Source organism: Melanerpes formicivorus, unplaced genomic scaffold (genome assembly GCF_026170545.1).
Source record: "Melanerpes formicivorus ecotype bairdi unplaced genomic scaffold, bMelFor1.0.p_v2 SCAF_174, whole genome shotgun sequence".
Classification (NCBI taxonomy): Eukaryota; Metazoa; Chordata; class Aves; order Piciformes; family Picidae; genus Melanerpes; species Melanerpes formicivorus.
In genome coordinates this window covers 243,949-256,230 of record NW_027142526.1, presented here as the reverse complement: position 1 = coordinate 256,230, position 12,282 = coordinate 243,949, and the positions used below count along the sequence as shown (strand labels likewise).

The 12,282-nt window shown below is 52.9% G+C and overlaps 1 protein-coding gene across 1 annotated transcript in view; it reads left to right on the top strand.

Moving 5' to 3' along the window:
- The window catches only part of LOC137457369 (serine/threonine-protein kinase 26), a 41,582-nt gene extending 29,989 nt beyond the window's left edge, over window positions 1-11,593 (top strand). The window contains exons 5-12 of the mRNA XM_068169270.1: window positions 1,684-1,792; window positions 1,886-2,043; window positions 4,144-4,329; window positions 4,948-5,096; window positions 6,421-6,514; window positions 7,941-8,003; window positions 8,094-8,230; window positions 10,196-11,593. Coding sequence (XP_068025371.1) covers window positions 1,684-1,792; window positions 1,886-2,043; window positions 4,144-4,329; window positions 4,948-5,096; window positions 6,421-6,514; window positions 7,941-8,003; window positions 8,094-8,230; window positions 10,196-10,220 — 921 coding nt within the window. The 3' untranslated portion in view covers window positions 10,221-11,593. The remainder of the gene's footprint in view (window positions 1-1,683; window positions 1,793-1,885; window positions 2,044-4,143; window positions 4,330-4,947; window positions 5,097-6,420; window positions 6,515-7,940; window positions 8,004-8,093; window positions 8,231-10,195) is intronic.
- Window positions 11,594-12,282: the final 689 nt, after the last annotated feature.

Sequence of the window (12,282 nt, the reverse complement as noted above, 5' to 3'; positions counted from 1 at the left end):
ATGAGGCCTTGGGCAACCAAGTTTAGTTGAGAGGTGTCCTGCCCATGGCAGGGGCTTGGAGTAGAGGCTCCCTGAGGTCCTTCCAACCTGAGGCATTCTGTGACTCTCTAAACTCTACAAGCAGGCTGTAGGCAGGCAAGGGCACAGCAGGGATGAGCAGCACATAGGAGTTGTAGCTCAGGAGCTTTCTGAGAAAGGTGCTGTGAGGTATTTATGCTTTAGGGGTCTTGGGTGATTCCTGCTCTGTGGAGTGTCAGAAGTGCTGAAGCAGCTGTGACCAGTGACAGCTGAACCTGGAGGTGAATCAACCTCCCAGTTTTGCCTCATTTGCCACTCTCTGATCTCATGGTGGTCTCTGCTTCACAGCTCCACTCATGGTTATTCTATTGTGTAGCAGAAGCACCAACATGAATTGTTTTGGGTTTCCTGATGGGCAAAGCTTACCCTCCTTCCACACTAGCAGCTTTAGAGTAGTGTGGTGGGTGCAAAAGCAGCCATGGAATCAGAAATACTGGCACCAGAGGAAAAGAAGCATCAGTAAATGGAAGCCCCACAGCCACCAGACTGATGTACTTTGAAACAAAGTTGAGCTGAAGTCACCCAATGTGAAATGCAAAATGCAGTCTGTCTGGGGGGAACTGGAGCTGTGTGGAGAGTCAGTTCTGGCTTCTCCTGTGCTTTGCATGCTGCATGTGGTAGAGAAAGAGCAGCAGGGTATGACAGCAGGAGGTAAGAAGGATGAGGAGGGCAGATTTAGGCTGGAGAGGAGGAAGAAATTCTTGACAGTGAGGGTGGTGAGACCCTGGAACAGGTCTCCCAAGGAGGTTGTGGATGTGCCCTCCCTGAAGGCCAGGCTGGATGAGGCCTTGAGCAACTTGGGCTGGTAGGAGGTGCCCCTGCCCATGGCAGAGGGTTTAGACTGGTTTAAGGTCCCTTCCAACCCAATCTATTCTCCTCCCCCTCTGCCCTGCCCTGCTGAGGCCACAGCTGGAATCTTGTGTCCAGTTCTGGGCCCCTCAGGTCAGGAAGGAGCTCAGGGAACTGCTTGAGAGAGTCCAGCACAGAGCCACAAAGATGCTGAAGGCAGTGCAACATCTTCCTCAGGAGGAGAGCCTGAGGGAGCTGAGGGCTCTGGAGCTTGGAGAGGAGGAGCCTGAGAGGTGAGCTCCTTGCTGTTGCTAAAGCTGTGCAAGGGGAGTGCCCAGAGGCTGGAGCCAGGCTCTGCTGGGTGCTGCCCAATGCCAGCACAAGGGGCAGTGGTGGAAGCTGAGGCAGAGGAAGTGCCATGGACACAGGAGGAAACATTTTGTCTCTGTGAGGGTGCCAGAGCCCTGGAGCAGGCTGCCCAGGGGGGCTGTGGAGCCTCCTTCTGTGGAGATCTTCCAAGCCCACCTGGCTGTGTTCTGTGTGAGCTGCCCTGGGTGACCCTGCCCTGGCAGGGGCTTGGGCTGGGTGATCTCTGGAGGTCCCTGCCAGCCCCTGGCATGCTGTGACTCTGGGAAGGTGCTCATTCCAGTGGCTCCTGTTTCTGGTAGGTGGCTGACACACATCATTGAAGCTGTCATGAATTCTTACAGTTCTTTCCTTTCAGACAATCTTTCACCTTTGCAGCTGGAATTAAATCAGTAGCAAGGTACAGAGTTGCTCCAAGTCTAAGATGCTTTCCATGTCTGCTCTCTGCAGCTGCGTGCCGGCCCCTTTGATGAGTTCCAGATTGCTACCATGCTCAAGGAGATCTTGAAAGGCCTTGACTACCTACACTCAGAGAAGAAAATTCACAGGGATATAAAAGGTTTGTCATGGTTTAAGTGGCACTTTGGAAAAGCCTTTACACATCCTAAGAGCAGCATTGTGATGCTGGTGTGCTGTTGTTTCCCCTTGGCAGCTGCCAACGTCTTGCTATCAGAGCAAGGAGATGTTAAGCTTGCTGATTTTGGAGTTGCTGGGCAGCTGACAGACACACAAATTAAGAGGAATACCTTTGTTGGAACTCCTTTCTGGATGGCCCCTGAAGTTATTCAGCAGTCAGCCTATGATTCCAAAGTGAGTATGAGAGCTTCTGTTTGTGTCTGCAGCTCCAGCAGGAATCAGTTGGGGTTTGTGGCTTTAGTCCTGGCAGCATGGAGGGGAAAAGCCAAGACTTGCATTTCCAGGGGTTCAAATAACAAATGGGAAGTAAGGTGAAATTGCTTTCATGGAGCAGTTCCACATCCCTGTGCTCACATGCCAGAGCCCTGCAAGCTCACCAAGCAGCTTAATGCTTTCATGTTAAGATTCATTCAGGGAAGCTCCCTCAGTGCTTTCAGCTTTGCTGACCTGGTTCTAACTTCAATTCAACCTTCTTGCATCCATTAAAGCAGCGACAAAGGTCTCCTAATGGAGAATGCCCCCAGACCCTGCACTCTTCTGGAAAGCCAAGCTGTAGCTGAAGCTTTAGTCTCTGGTGTTTATGAGGAGCTCTGATTGATTGATTGATTTTAATTACTAGAGGGTTTGCTGTGTGCTGCTGAAAGTTTCAGCACAAGAAACTGATCCTGAGAAGTTAAAAAGGAACTTCAGCTGCAGGATGGGAGCTGTGGTAGCATCATGGCACCGTGCTCTGCTATGAGAGCTGTTGATGGATGACTGAGTGCCAGGGAGAGGTTCCTGATGTTGAACTGATGATAGCAGAAACTCAAATCTCCTTCCTGGCTCTCTGAGGATTGGTAACTCCTGCTGATGATAAGGAGGGAACAGATGAGGGCTGGGGGTCAGGAAGGAGGGGACAGGGACAGGCTGTGCTCACTTGTGCCCTGTTACAGGACAAGGGGCAATGGATGGAAACTGCAGCACAGGAGGTTCCACCTCAACAGGAGGAGGAACTTCTGCACTGTGAGGCTCCCAGAGGCCTGGAGCAGGCTGCCCAGAGAGGTTGTGGAGTCTCCTGCTCTGGAGCCTTTGCAGCCCTGTCTGGATGTGTTCTGTGTGACCTGTGCTGGATTCTCTGCTCCTGCTCTGGCAGGGGGTTGGCCTGGAAGATCTCCAGAGGTCCTTTCCAAGCCCTAGCATCCTGTGAGCCTGTTCCATCTTCTCTCATGTGTATACCTGCAAGATGACCTAGAGCACTGGGTGGTGAACTGCCAGTGTCCTTTGATGCTGGCTCTGGGCTTTCTGCACTCTGATGCTGTGACTGAAGGCTGCATCTATATGGAAGGTTAGGGGTTGGAAGGGATCTCCAGAGCTCACCCAGTCCAAGCCCCTGCCAGAGCAGGGTCACCCAGGGCAGGGCACACAGAACACAACCAGGGGGGATGGAAAGGCTCCAGAGCAGGAGACTCCACAACCTCTCTGGGCAGCCTGCTCCAGGGCTCAGCACCCTCACAGGGACAAAGGTTTCCCTCCTGTTGCCCTGGCACCTCCTCTGCTCCAGCTTGCCCCCAGTGCCCCTTGTGCTGTGCTTGGCCATCCCTGAGCAGAGCCTGGCTCCAGCCCTGCACATCTTTATCCCTAGCCATGAGGGCAGCCCTCAGGCTTCTCTGCTCCCAGCCCCAGCTCCCTCAGCCTGGCCTCACAGGAGATGTTGCACTGCCTGCAGCAGCTCTGTGCCTCTGGGCTGGACTCTCTCAAGCAGTTCCCTGAGCTCCTTCCTGACCTGAGGGGCCCAGAACTGGACACAGTATTCCAGCTGTGGCCTCAGCAGGGCAGAGTAGAGGGGGAGGAGAACCTCTCTGACCTACTGACCACAGCCCTTCCAATCCCCCCCAGGAAGCCCTTGGCCTTCATGGCCACAAGAGCACATTGCTGGCTCATGAGCATCCTTCTGTGTACCGGCAGACAGGAGTCATCCTTCTGTCCCCAGGTCCCCTTCCCCTGTGCTGCTCTCTACCAGCTCAGCTCCCCACCTACACTGATCCATGGTGGTGTTCATACCCAGACTCAGGACTCTTCTGTGTACTCTTTCAAGCACAGAGGTCTTTCCCTGTGGCCCCTTTTGGACTGAGGGGCTCAGAATTACTGCCTTCAGTTGTCAGAGAGGAGTCTTTGTGCATTCTTTGTTGACCAGAATGAATTTCCTTCCATAGATGTGAAGGCTTCAGTTCTGGAGGAACACTTGGTCACAGGAGCCCCTGATTTTGTGCTAACAGTGACTTTTGCCTTTCTCAGGCTGACATCTGGTCTCTGGGAATCACTGCAATTGAGCTGGCCAAAGGGGAGCCTCCCAACTCTGACATGCACCCCATGAGAGTCCTCTTCCTCATTCCAAAAAACAATCCTCCAACCCTGCTGGGAGAGTTCAGCAAACCTTTCAAGGAGTTCATTGATGCATGTCTGAATAAGGACCCCACATTTGTGAGTACAGGCCTGTGTCTCTGGGTCTTTGGGGGTGGCTTTCTGCTTTCTCATGCTTGGGAAGTGCATTGTGGCTGAAATAATTTTAGCATCACACTTGACTGAAATAATTTTAGCCACTGTTCTTTGCACTGCACATGGCCATGGTGCTCTGTAAGAGCTGGGGCTCCATCCTGCTTGTCTGAAACACTCTGCAAGGAGGAGGGAGCCAGCAGCATCAGCTTCCTGAAGAGCACTCAAGCTTTGGGGTGGTGTCAGAAGAGAAGCTTCAGTGGAGGAGAGGGTCTTACATGTTGGGTTTTTTGCCTCCAGCAGAACTTTTGCTCTGTGTCTGAATTCTGCTTACAAGGAAATGTTGCACTGGAGAATTCTGCTTAGTCATTTTCCTGGGTGTGTACCTTGCAGCCCAGCAGGCACAAGCTCAGGGGCTGTGACACACCAGCGTATTTTTAGAGTGCTGGTAACTGTGCATCGCTGCCTCCCCGGCTTCCTCTCTCGCTCATTTCCTGCTGCTGGGTGGCTGCTGCAGGAGCCACTCCTCTGGCTGAGAATCTCCCTGTTGACCTCGCAGTAGGGACAGGACAGCAGGGCATTAACTGTCTGAAGTGTCTCTTGCAGCGCCCCACGGCGAAGGAGCTGCTGAAGCACAAGTTCATCCTGAAGAACGCCAAGAAGACCTCCTACCTGACGGAGCTGATCGACAGGTTCAAGAGGTGGAAAGCTGAGGGGCACAGCAGTGATGAGAGCGACTCTGATGGCTCTGACTCGTGAGTGGATGCTCAGGGCACTCTCTCTGGGGCTGCTTCTCTAATTATTTTAGTTTTCAATAATGCTTCCTAAAGCAGCATTGTGGCAGCTCCCCTCTGTGCTTCACTCCTCTGCCTCTGTCATTGGGCCATGTGGCTGTCACAGAATGGTTTAGACTGGAAGGGAACTCAGAGCTCATCCAGCTCCAGCCCCCTGCCATGGGCAGGGACCCCTCCCACCAGCACAGGCTGCTCAGGGCCTCATCCAGCCTGGCCTTCAACACCTCCAGGCAGGAGGCAGCCACAGCCTCCCTGGGAAGCCTGTGCCAGAGTCTCCCCAGCCTCACTCTCAACTATTTCTTCTTCATCTCCAGGCTCAATCTCTCCTCTCCCAGCTCAAAGCCATTGTTCCTCATCCTGGCACTCCCAGCCCTTGTCACAAGTCCCTCCCCAGCTCTCCTGGAGCCCTTCAGGTCCTGGCAGGCTGCTCTGAGGTCTCCCTGGAGCCTTCTCTTCTCCAGGCTGCACAGCCCCAACTCTCCCAGCCTGGCCCCACAGGGGAGGTTCTGCAGCCTCTGCTCATCTTGGTGGCCTCCTCTGGAGCCTCTCCAGCAGCTCCAGATCCTTCTTGTGCTGGGGGCCCAGAGCTGGAGGCAGTGCTGCAGGTGGGCTCTGAGCAGAGCAGAGGGGCAGAATCCCCTCCCTGTGCTGCTGCTCTCCCTGCTCTGGCTGCAGCTCAGCACTCAGCTGGCTCTGGGCTGCCAGGGCCCAGTGCTGGCTCCTGGGGACTCTGTCACCACCTGACACCCCCACATTGGGGCCTTGGTTTCTTTCAAGAAATCCTCTTATAGGACACTGAGGAGCAGTGCTTAAGTCAAGCTCATTGCCTCTTTGAAGGTTCACTCTGAGCTCAGCTTCAGCTGTGTTGAAGTGCTGAGTATTCCCCAGTCTGAGGCTGGTGCTTGTAGCTAAAGCCCTGAGTCACGATTAGGGAGGCTGCAGAGCGAGGCTGAGGGGTGTGAGGAAGCTTGCACAATGCCTGGGGAACAGCAGTGGTGCTGTCAGTCTCTTGCATTTCTGGCTATCAGATAACTGATTTAAATGGGATGCCAAAGGAGAAGGGAGGCTTTATGGGGAGATAAGATCTTCTCTTTGATCATGTTTCAGGTTACCCAGCCTCTGAAGCTGTTGGGTGGGAACTTCAGGCAATCTTTTGATGCAGGCTCTCTTATTTTAAGGAATCCAAAACTAACCCATGCTAGATGTATGATGATGTTGGGTTAGCCATGGTGTGCAGGGGTGTGTGCTGGCTGGGATTATGTACCTGGTGTCCTCCTTCCCTCAGGGAGTCCAGTAACAAGGAGAACAACTCTCACCCCGAGTGGAGCTTCACCACGGTGCGAAAGAAGCCAGATGCGAAGAAGCTGCAGAACGGGACGGTAGGTACAGCCTGGGGCTCAGGGCAGGGCCAGGGCTGCAGCTTGGCCCTTGAGCAGCTGCGTGGAGGTCAGGAGCTGCTGCTGCTTAGTGGTCATCAGAATCACTGAATGGCTTGGGTTGGAAGGGACCTTAAAGACCATCCAGTCCTAGGCCCCTGCCATGGGCAGCGACCCCTCCCACCAGCACAGGCTGCTCAAGGCCTCATCCAGCCTGGCCTTCAACACCTCCAGGCAGGAGGCAGCCACAGCCTCCCTGGGCAGCCTGTGCCAGAGTCTCCCCAGCCTCACTCTCAACAATTTCTTCCTCATCTCCACTCTGTCTCCCCTCTCCCAGCTCAAAGCCACTGCCCCTTCTGGAAGGCTGCTCTGAGCTCTCCCTGAAGCCTTCTCTTCTCCAGGCTGAACAGCCCCAGCTCTCTCAGCCTGGCCCCCCAGGGGAGGTTCTCCAGCCCTCTGAGCATCTTGCACCACTACCAGATACCTTTTTTGGTTGTCTTTTCTGCCCTCTTCTCCTCTTTTCTCTCTGCCGATGTGGTCACCTGGCCGGCGTGAAAGCCAATGGTCAGTCGCACCGAGAGTGAGCTCAAGGCCTCCCTTGGTGAGGCTGAGGAGCACCAGCAGCCCCTAGAGGCGATGTTTCCCCCGGCGGGAGCCGCAGGGAGCAGGCGGCCGCGGCGCACGGCGGGGGGCGCCGTTGGTTACAGTACAGATCGGACACAGACGGTAGCTTGACCCCGAGCGGTGCTTCCAGGACAAGGTGTGAGCAGGCCGAGCCCTTCATTACCTTACACGGCAAGGCTATCCAGTCCATCAGGAGGCACAGGTGTCACCTCTCACTTGGTCATTCTCTGTGGCACGTGTGTAGTTAGGGCATGCACCAGGTCAAAATAACCAAGCAGTATTTTAACACAGCCAACCAAGCTCTGCCCAGCTTCTCTCCTTCACTCACCAGGTGTTTACATTCCCCTCAGAGTCAAAGACAAAACAGAGCTTCCTCTAACTCAAGCAAAGGCAACTCTTCCCTACAGCCTTCCAAAGCCATCTGAGAACAGCCTCTTCCCCCACTCCACCAGTTCAGTGTCCTGTGTGTGCTGCTGTTCTGCTGCCCGTGTCGGCTGCCAGCGCAGGAGACACTGCATGCTGGGAGAGCTGGCCAGGGAGATGTGAACCTTAAGGACATGTACAATGTTAGAGAGGAAAGGCCAAGCTCTTTCTGATGATCTGTGATACTGTTTCAGAGGTGTCATCAGGCATCTGCCTCCACGTGAGATAAGGACTGTAGATGTTCTGTGCCTTCCTTGTGTTGTGCTGTATTTCAAGCACCCTGCTGAGTGCAGTGAACTTCCCAAGTGCCTTGTGTTAAATGCAGCACAGGCACTGGGCAGGGATCAGCTAATTAATGGAATCCTTCTTTGCCAACTTCTAGGATCAGGATCTTGTTAAAACCCTGAGTTGCTTAACCATGATAATCACCCCTGTGTTTGCTGAGGTGAGTCTGGACTTTAAGAAACCTCTTTGCAAATCATTGGCCAAGTGTCTGATAACTTCTGAGTTTTCTTTGCTTGGGTTTTCTCCACAGCTCAAACAGCAGGACACAAACAATGCAAGCAGGAAGAAAGCAATTGAAGACCTTGAGAAAAGCATCAATGTGGCAGAAGCAACATGTCCAGGAATCACAGACAAGATGGTGAAGAAACTCATGGAGAAATTTCAGAAGTAAGTTGTGTGGCCTTCTTAAAACATAGTGTACCTTTGAAAGCACTGATGGACAGCTGGGGGTAGCCACAGAGGGAAAGACTATCCAGGCCAACCCTTCCTAATGCTGCCAAGGCTGGTGCTACACCATGGCCCTCAGCACCACAGCTCTGCCTCTCTGAAACACCTCCAGCCGTGGGGTTCAACCACCTCGCTGGGCAGCCTGTGCCAGGCTTTGAGAACCCTTTCTGGAAAGAGAACTTGTTCCTAATCTCCAGCCTGGCACAGTTTCAGGCCATTTCCTCCCTTCCTGTCACCTGATAACAGGGAGAAGACCAACCCCACCTCACTGCAGCCTCTTGTCAGAGAGCTGGAGGGCCATGCCATCTTCCCTTCCTTTTCTCCAGACTGACCAGCCCCTGTTTTGCCTGTTCTCTGCCTCTGCCCTTCCAAACATCATGCAGGCACCTGCAGGTCTGCTCTCACTGCTCTGGCTGTGATGTACCAAGCAGTTTTCCCAAATTGCACTGAAGTAGGGACAGAAGCCCTCACCTGGCTCCAGCCTCCTTTCAGGGGGGTGTAGAGAGCAAGGTAGTCTCCCTTAGCCAACACTGAACTTCCTCTGGTGGGTGAATTTGAGCAGCTTGGTGCCAAGTGGGAGCTCTGCCATGTCCAGTGCTTCACACTTAGCTCGGCTGTGTGTAGCACTGCTGTTTGAGGCTGAAGCACAGCACCAGTTACAGTGGGGTTGGTCTTCAGGGCTGCTTTGGTGCTGCAGTTGTTACACCTTGCTTCCTTTCCTTGAGCCTGCACCTGTGGTCTAAGCATGCTTAGAGTCAGTAAGGGAGCAGGATGCTGGGGATTTGAAGGAAGGAGTTCAGAGTGCAGAGTGGGGCAGTCTAGTGGAAGGCTTCTATCTAGTGGAGTCCCTCAGAGGTCAGTACTGGGATCAGGACTGTTCAGTGTCTTCATCAACCCCTGAATGAGGGCACAGAGGGCATTGTCAGCCAGTTTGATGACACCAAACTGGCAGCAGTGGTGACAGCCCTCAGGCTGTGCTGCCACGCAGCCAGACCTGGACAGGCTGAGATTTGGGCAGGGAGAAATGGAATGAAATCCACCAGTGTAGGAGGGGGCTGAGCTATTAGGGAGCAGCACAGGGGAAGGGGATCTGGGGCTCCTGGTAGACAGAAGATGACCATGAGCCAGCAATGTGCCCTGGTGGCCAAGAAGGCCAAGGGCATCCTGGGGTGCATCGGAAGGGCTGTGGTCAGTAGGTCAGAGATGCTCTCCTCCCCTCTGCTCTGCCCTGCTGAGGCCACAGCTGGAATACTGTGTCCAGCTCTGGGCCTCTCAGTGCAAGAAGGAGCTCAGGGAACTGCTTGAGAGAGTCCAGCCCAGAGGCACAGAGCTGCTGCAGGCAGTGCAACATCTCCTGTGAGGCCAGGCTGAGGCAGCTGGGGTCCTGCAGCTGGGAGCAGAGGAGCCTGAGGGTGACCTCATGGCTGGGGATAAAGATGTGCAGGGCTGGAGCCAGGCTCTGCTCAGGGATGGCCAAGCACAGCCCAAGGGGCACTGGGGGCAAGCTGGAGCAGAGGAGGTGCCAGGGCAACAGGAGGGAAACCTTTGTCCCTGTGAGGGTGCTGAGCCCTGGAGCAGGCTGCCCAGAGAGGTTGTGGAGTCTCCTGCTCTGGAGCCTTTCCATCCCCCCTGGCTGTGTTCTGTGTGCCCTGCCCTGGGTGACCCTGCTCTGGCAGGGGCTTGGTCTGGGTGAGCTCTGGGGATCCCTTCCAACTCCCAATGTTGTGTGATTCTGGGAATGCTTAAGTTACCCTTCTGGGGACCGTTTCTTGGCGGTGTCCCTTGTGGTGGTCTTTCCCTGTGAGCTGCTGAGTTGCAGTCCCTGGAGGTGATGCACTACTAACCCTGCGCTGCTCCCTGGGCTCCAAGAGTGGGATCAGCACCTTTGTGGTTTTTCTCTCCTAGGTTTTCTGTTAATGACTCATCCTAAGAACCTTCCCCTAAGTGACTGCTGTTTCATATGGACCCAGTGAAACCCACCAAAACTACTTCAAGCTTGGCAGTGCTTAGCTCATGAGCTCCTTGTGCCTTTTGGATCTTTGCGACATTTACGGAGGGCGATTGGAGGCTTTGGAAGAGCCTACTCTCAACTATTTTGTGGCAGTGCACATGGTTTTATATATTTTCAGGAAATTATTTTGTAAAGGACAACTTTTAATATTGTAGTTTCACCTGTTTGGAAGCTGAGGAAAATGTCCAGGTGCAGTTTTGCTTTTAGGAATAGGACCACAACCTTTTAGTTCCTGTAGGACGGTGCGAGTGCAGTCTGGGTTTCGATGCTGTTCTGTTCCTGTGCAGGGGGCTGTGCAGGGTCTCTTTTGTATCAATGAGTTCCAAAAACCTTTTGTAAATCACTAACAAAGCTTCAGAGAAAATCAGCTTTTTGGGGGGTTTTGTTTGGTGTGGGTGTTTTGGTTTCCTTCCTTCACGACGTGCAGCCTAGCAGCAAGGGTCTTGCTGCAGCACCTGCTTCAACCAGCACATGGTTCCCCTCTGCCCTGCCAGAGAGACCTGCAAAGAGCAGCTCCTGAGGGAGCCTCGGTGGTACAGTATTTTAGGCAGCTCTATGATGAAGTCTATTTGAGAGCAATATGTCCTTAGTCTGCAGGTGATATGTAGCAACAGGTTAGCTCCTGATGTACAGCCCTAGCTCTTACCTTCTGCAAGCAGCTTTGGAAGTAGGGATTCAGTCTCCTAGGCGTCAGGGTAGGCAGGGAAACAATAACCTTAGAGCAATACAGCTGGGGGGGAGGGGGGGTGGGCTTCTGGCAATAATGGACAAAACCTGAACTCCAATTTCAACTTCAGTTAACAGTTTTTCATTGTTGTGGTTGGGTTGGTTTGATTGCTTTTCCCCTCTCTGGGTGGAAGGGAGCCAGAGGATACCTCCCAAGCAGGTGTCAGAGTACCAGCAGCCCTTGTGTGTGTCCTGTAAGAGAAGTGATCCTCTTTGGGCTGGGGGGAGGCTTCTGGATGGCTTTTGCTTCTTGAAAGACATTAAGCATACATCACCCACCCTTTGTTTATAGTCCTCTGAGAGTGTATTTGCAATGTGTATGTCCCAGTTCAATATGCAAACCACTGGGTGACAGGTACTCCCTCACCCTGAGGGAGTGCTGTGCAGTATGCAGTGATTTATTCTGGGGGGAGGGGAGGGGAGGGCTTGGGCTGGGTTTATTCATTAAAAGAAATAGTTAAAGCTTTCAGTTCTGTATTGATGGTACTGCTAGGTGAGTAATGTCTTCATTTCTGGTTTATTTTGTTGGGGTTCTATTCCTCCTCCCCCCCTTCCCCCCCCCCCCAGTATGTATATTATGCTGAAGTTGTTCAACTGGGATTGCTCTGGTTTGGTTTTGGTTTGGTTGCTGGTTTTTTCCTCCTTTGTCTTTCACTGCTTAGCTGTGGAACTGTTGGTGTAAATTTATTTTTGATAAAGGCTGGGGGTGTTTATTTTGTGGTTCAAACCTGCACATGGGTTGGGTTGGGTTGGGTTTGCACAAACAAAAGAGAGCCATCTGAAAGGATCAGACAAAATCTCTCTGCCAAATAAGGGAGCAGGAGGGGCGTGGAAGGCAGGCTGCAGGGGGAGTCAAACGTTGCCATTACATTGGGGGGGGGTCACAGATAAAGGACACTTGGGGAGAGGTGGTGGTGGTTGGATATGCCAAGGACAATTATTTTCAATGGTGCCTACACTGTAAAGAAAAGAATTCAATAAATAAACTGCTTTTAACTCCTTGTTTTAATTTAAAACGAAAAGCAAAGGTTTCTGTCTGGAGCTGCTCCTCCTCTGCTGTAGGACTGAGACTCCTTTGGGATTCACAGCTGAGGACAGAGGTGGAAAGGAAAAAAGAAGCCTGGAAATAGTTTTTGAAAACAAAGAAACAAAAAAATGTTATGGCTGAAAGAAATATTTTTATAAATGTCAAAGCAGCAGAATTGTAAATAGTTGATCTGAAGCTTCCCCAGGGACCTGCATCACAGAAACCAAC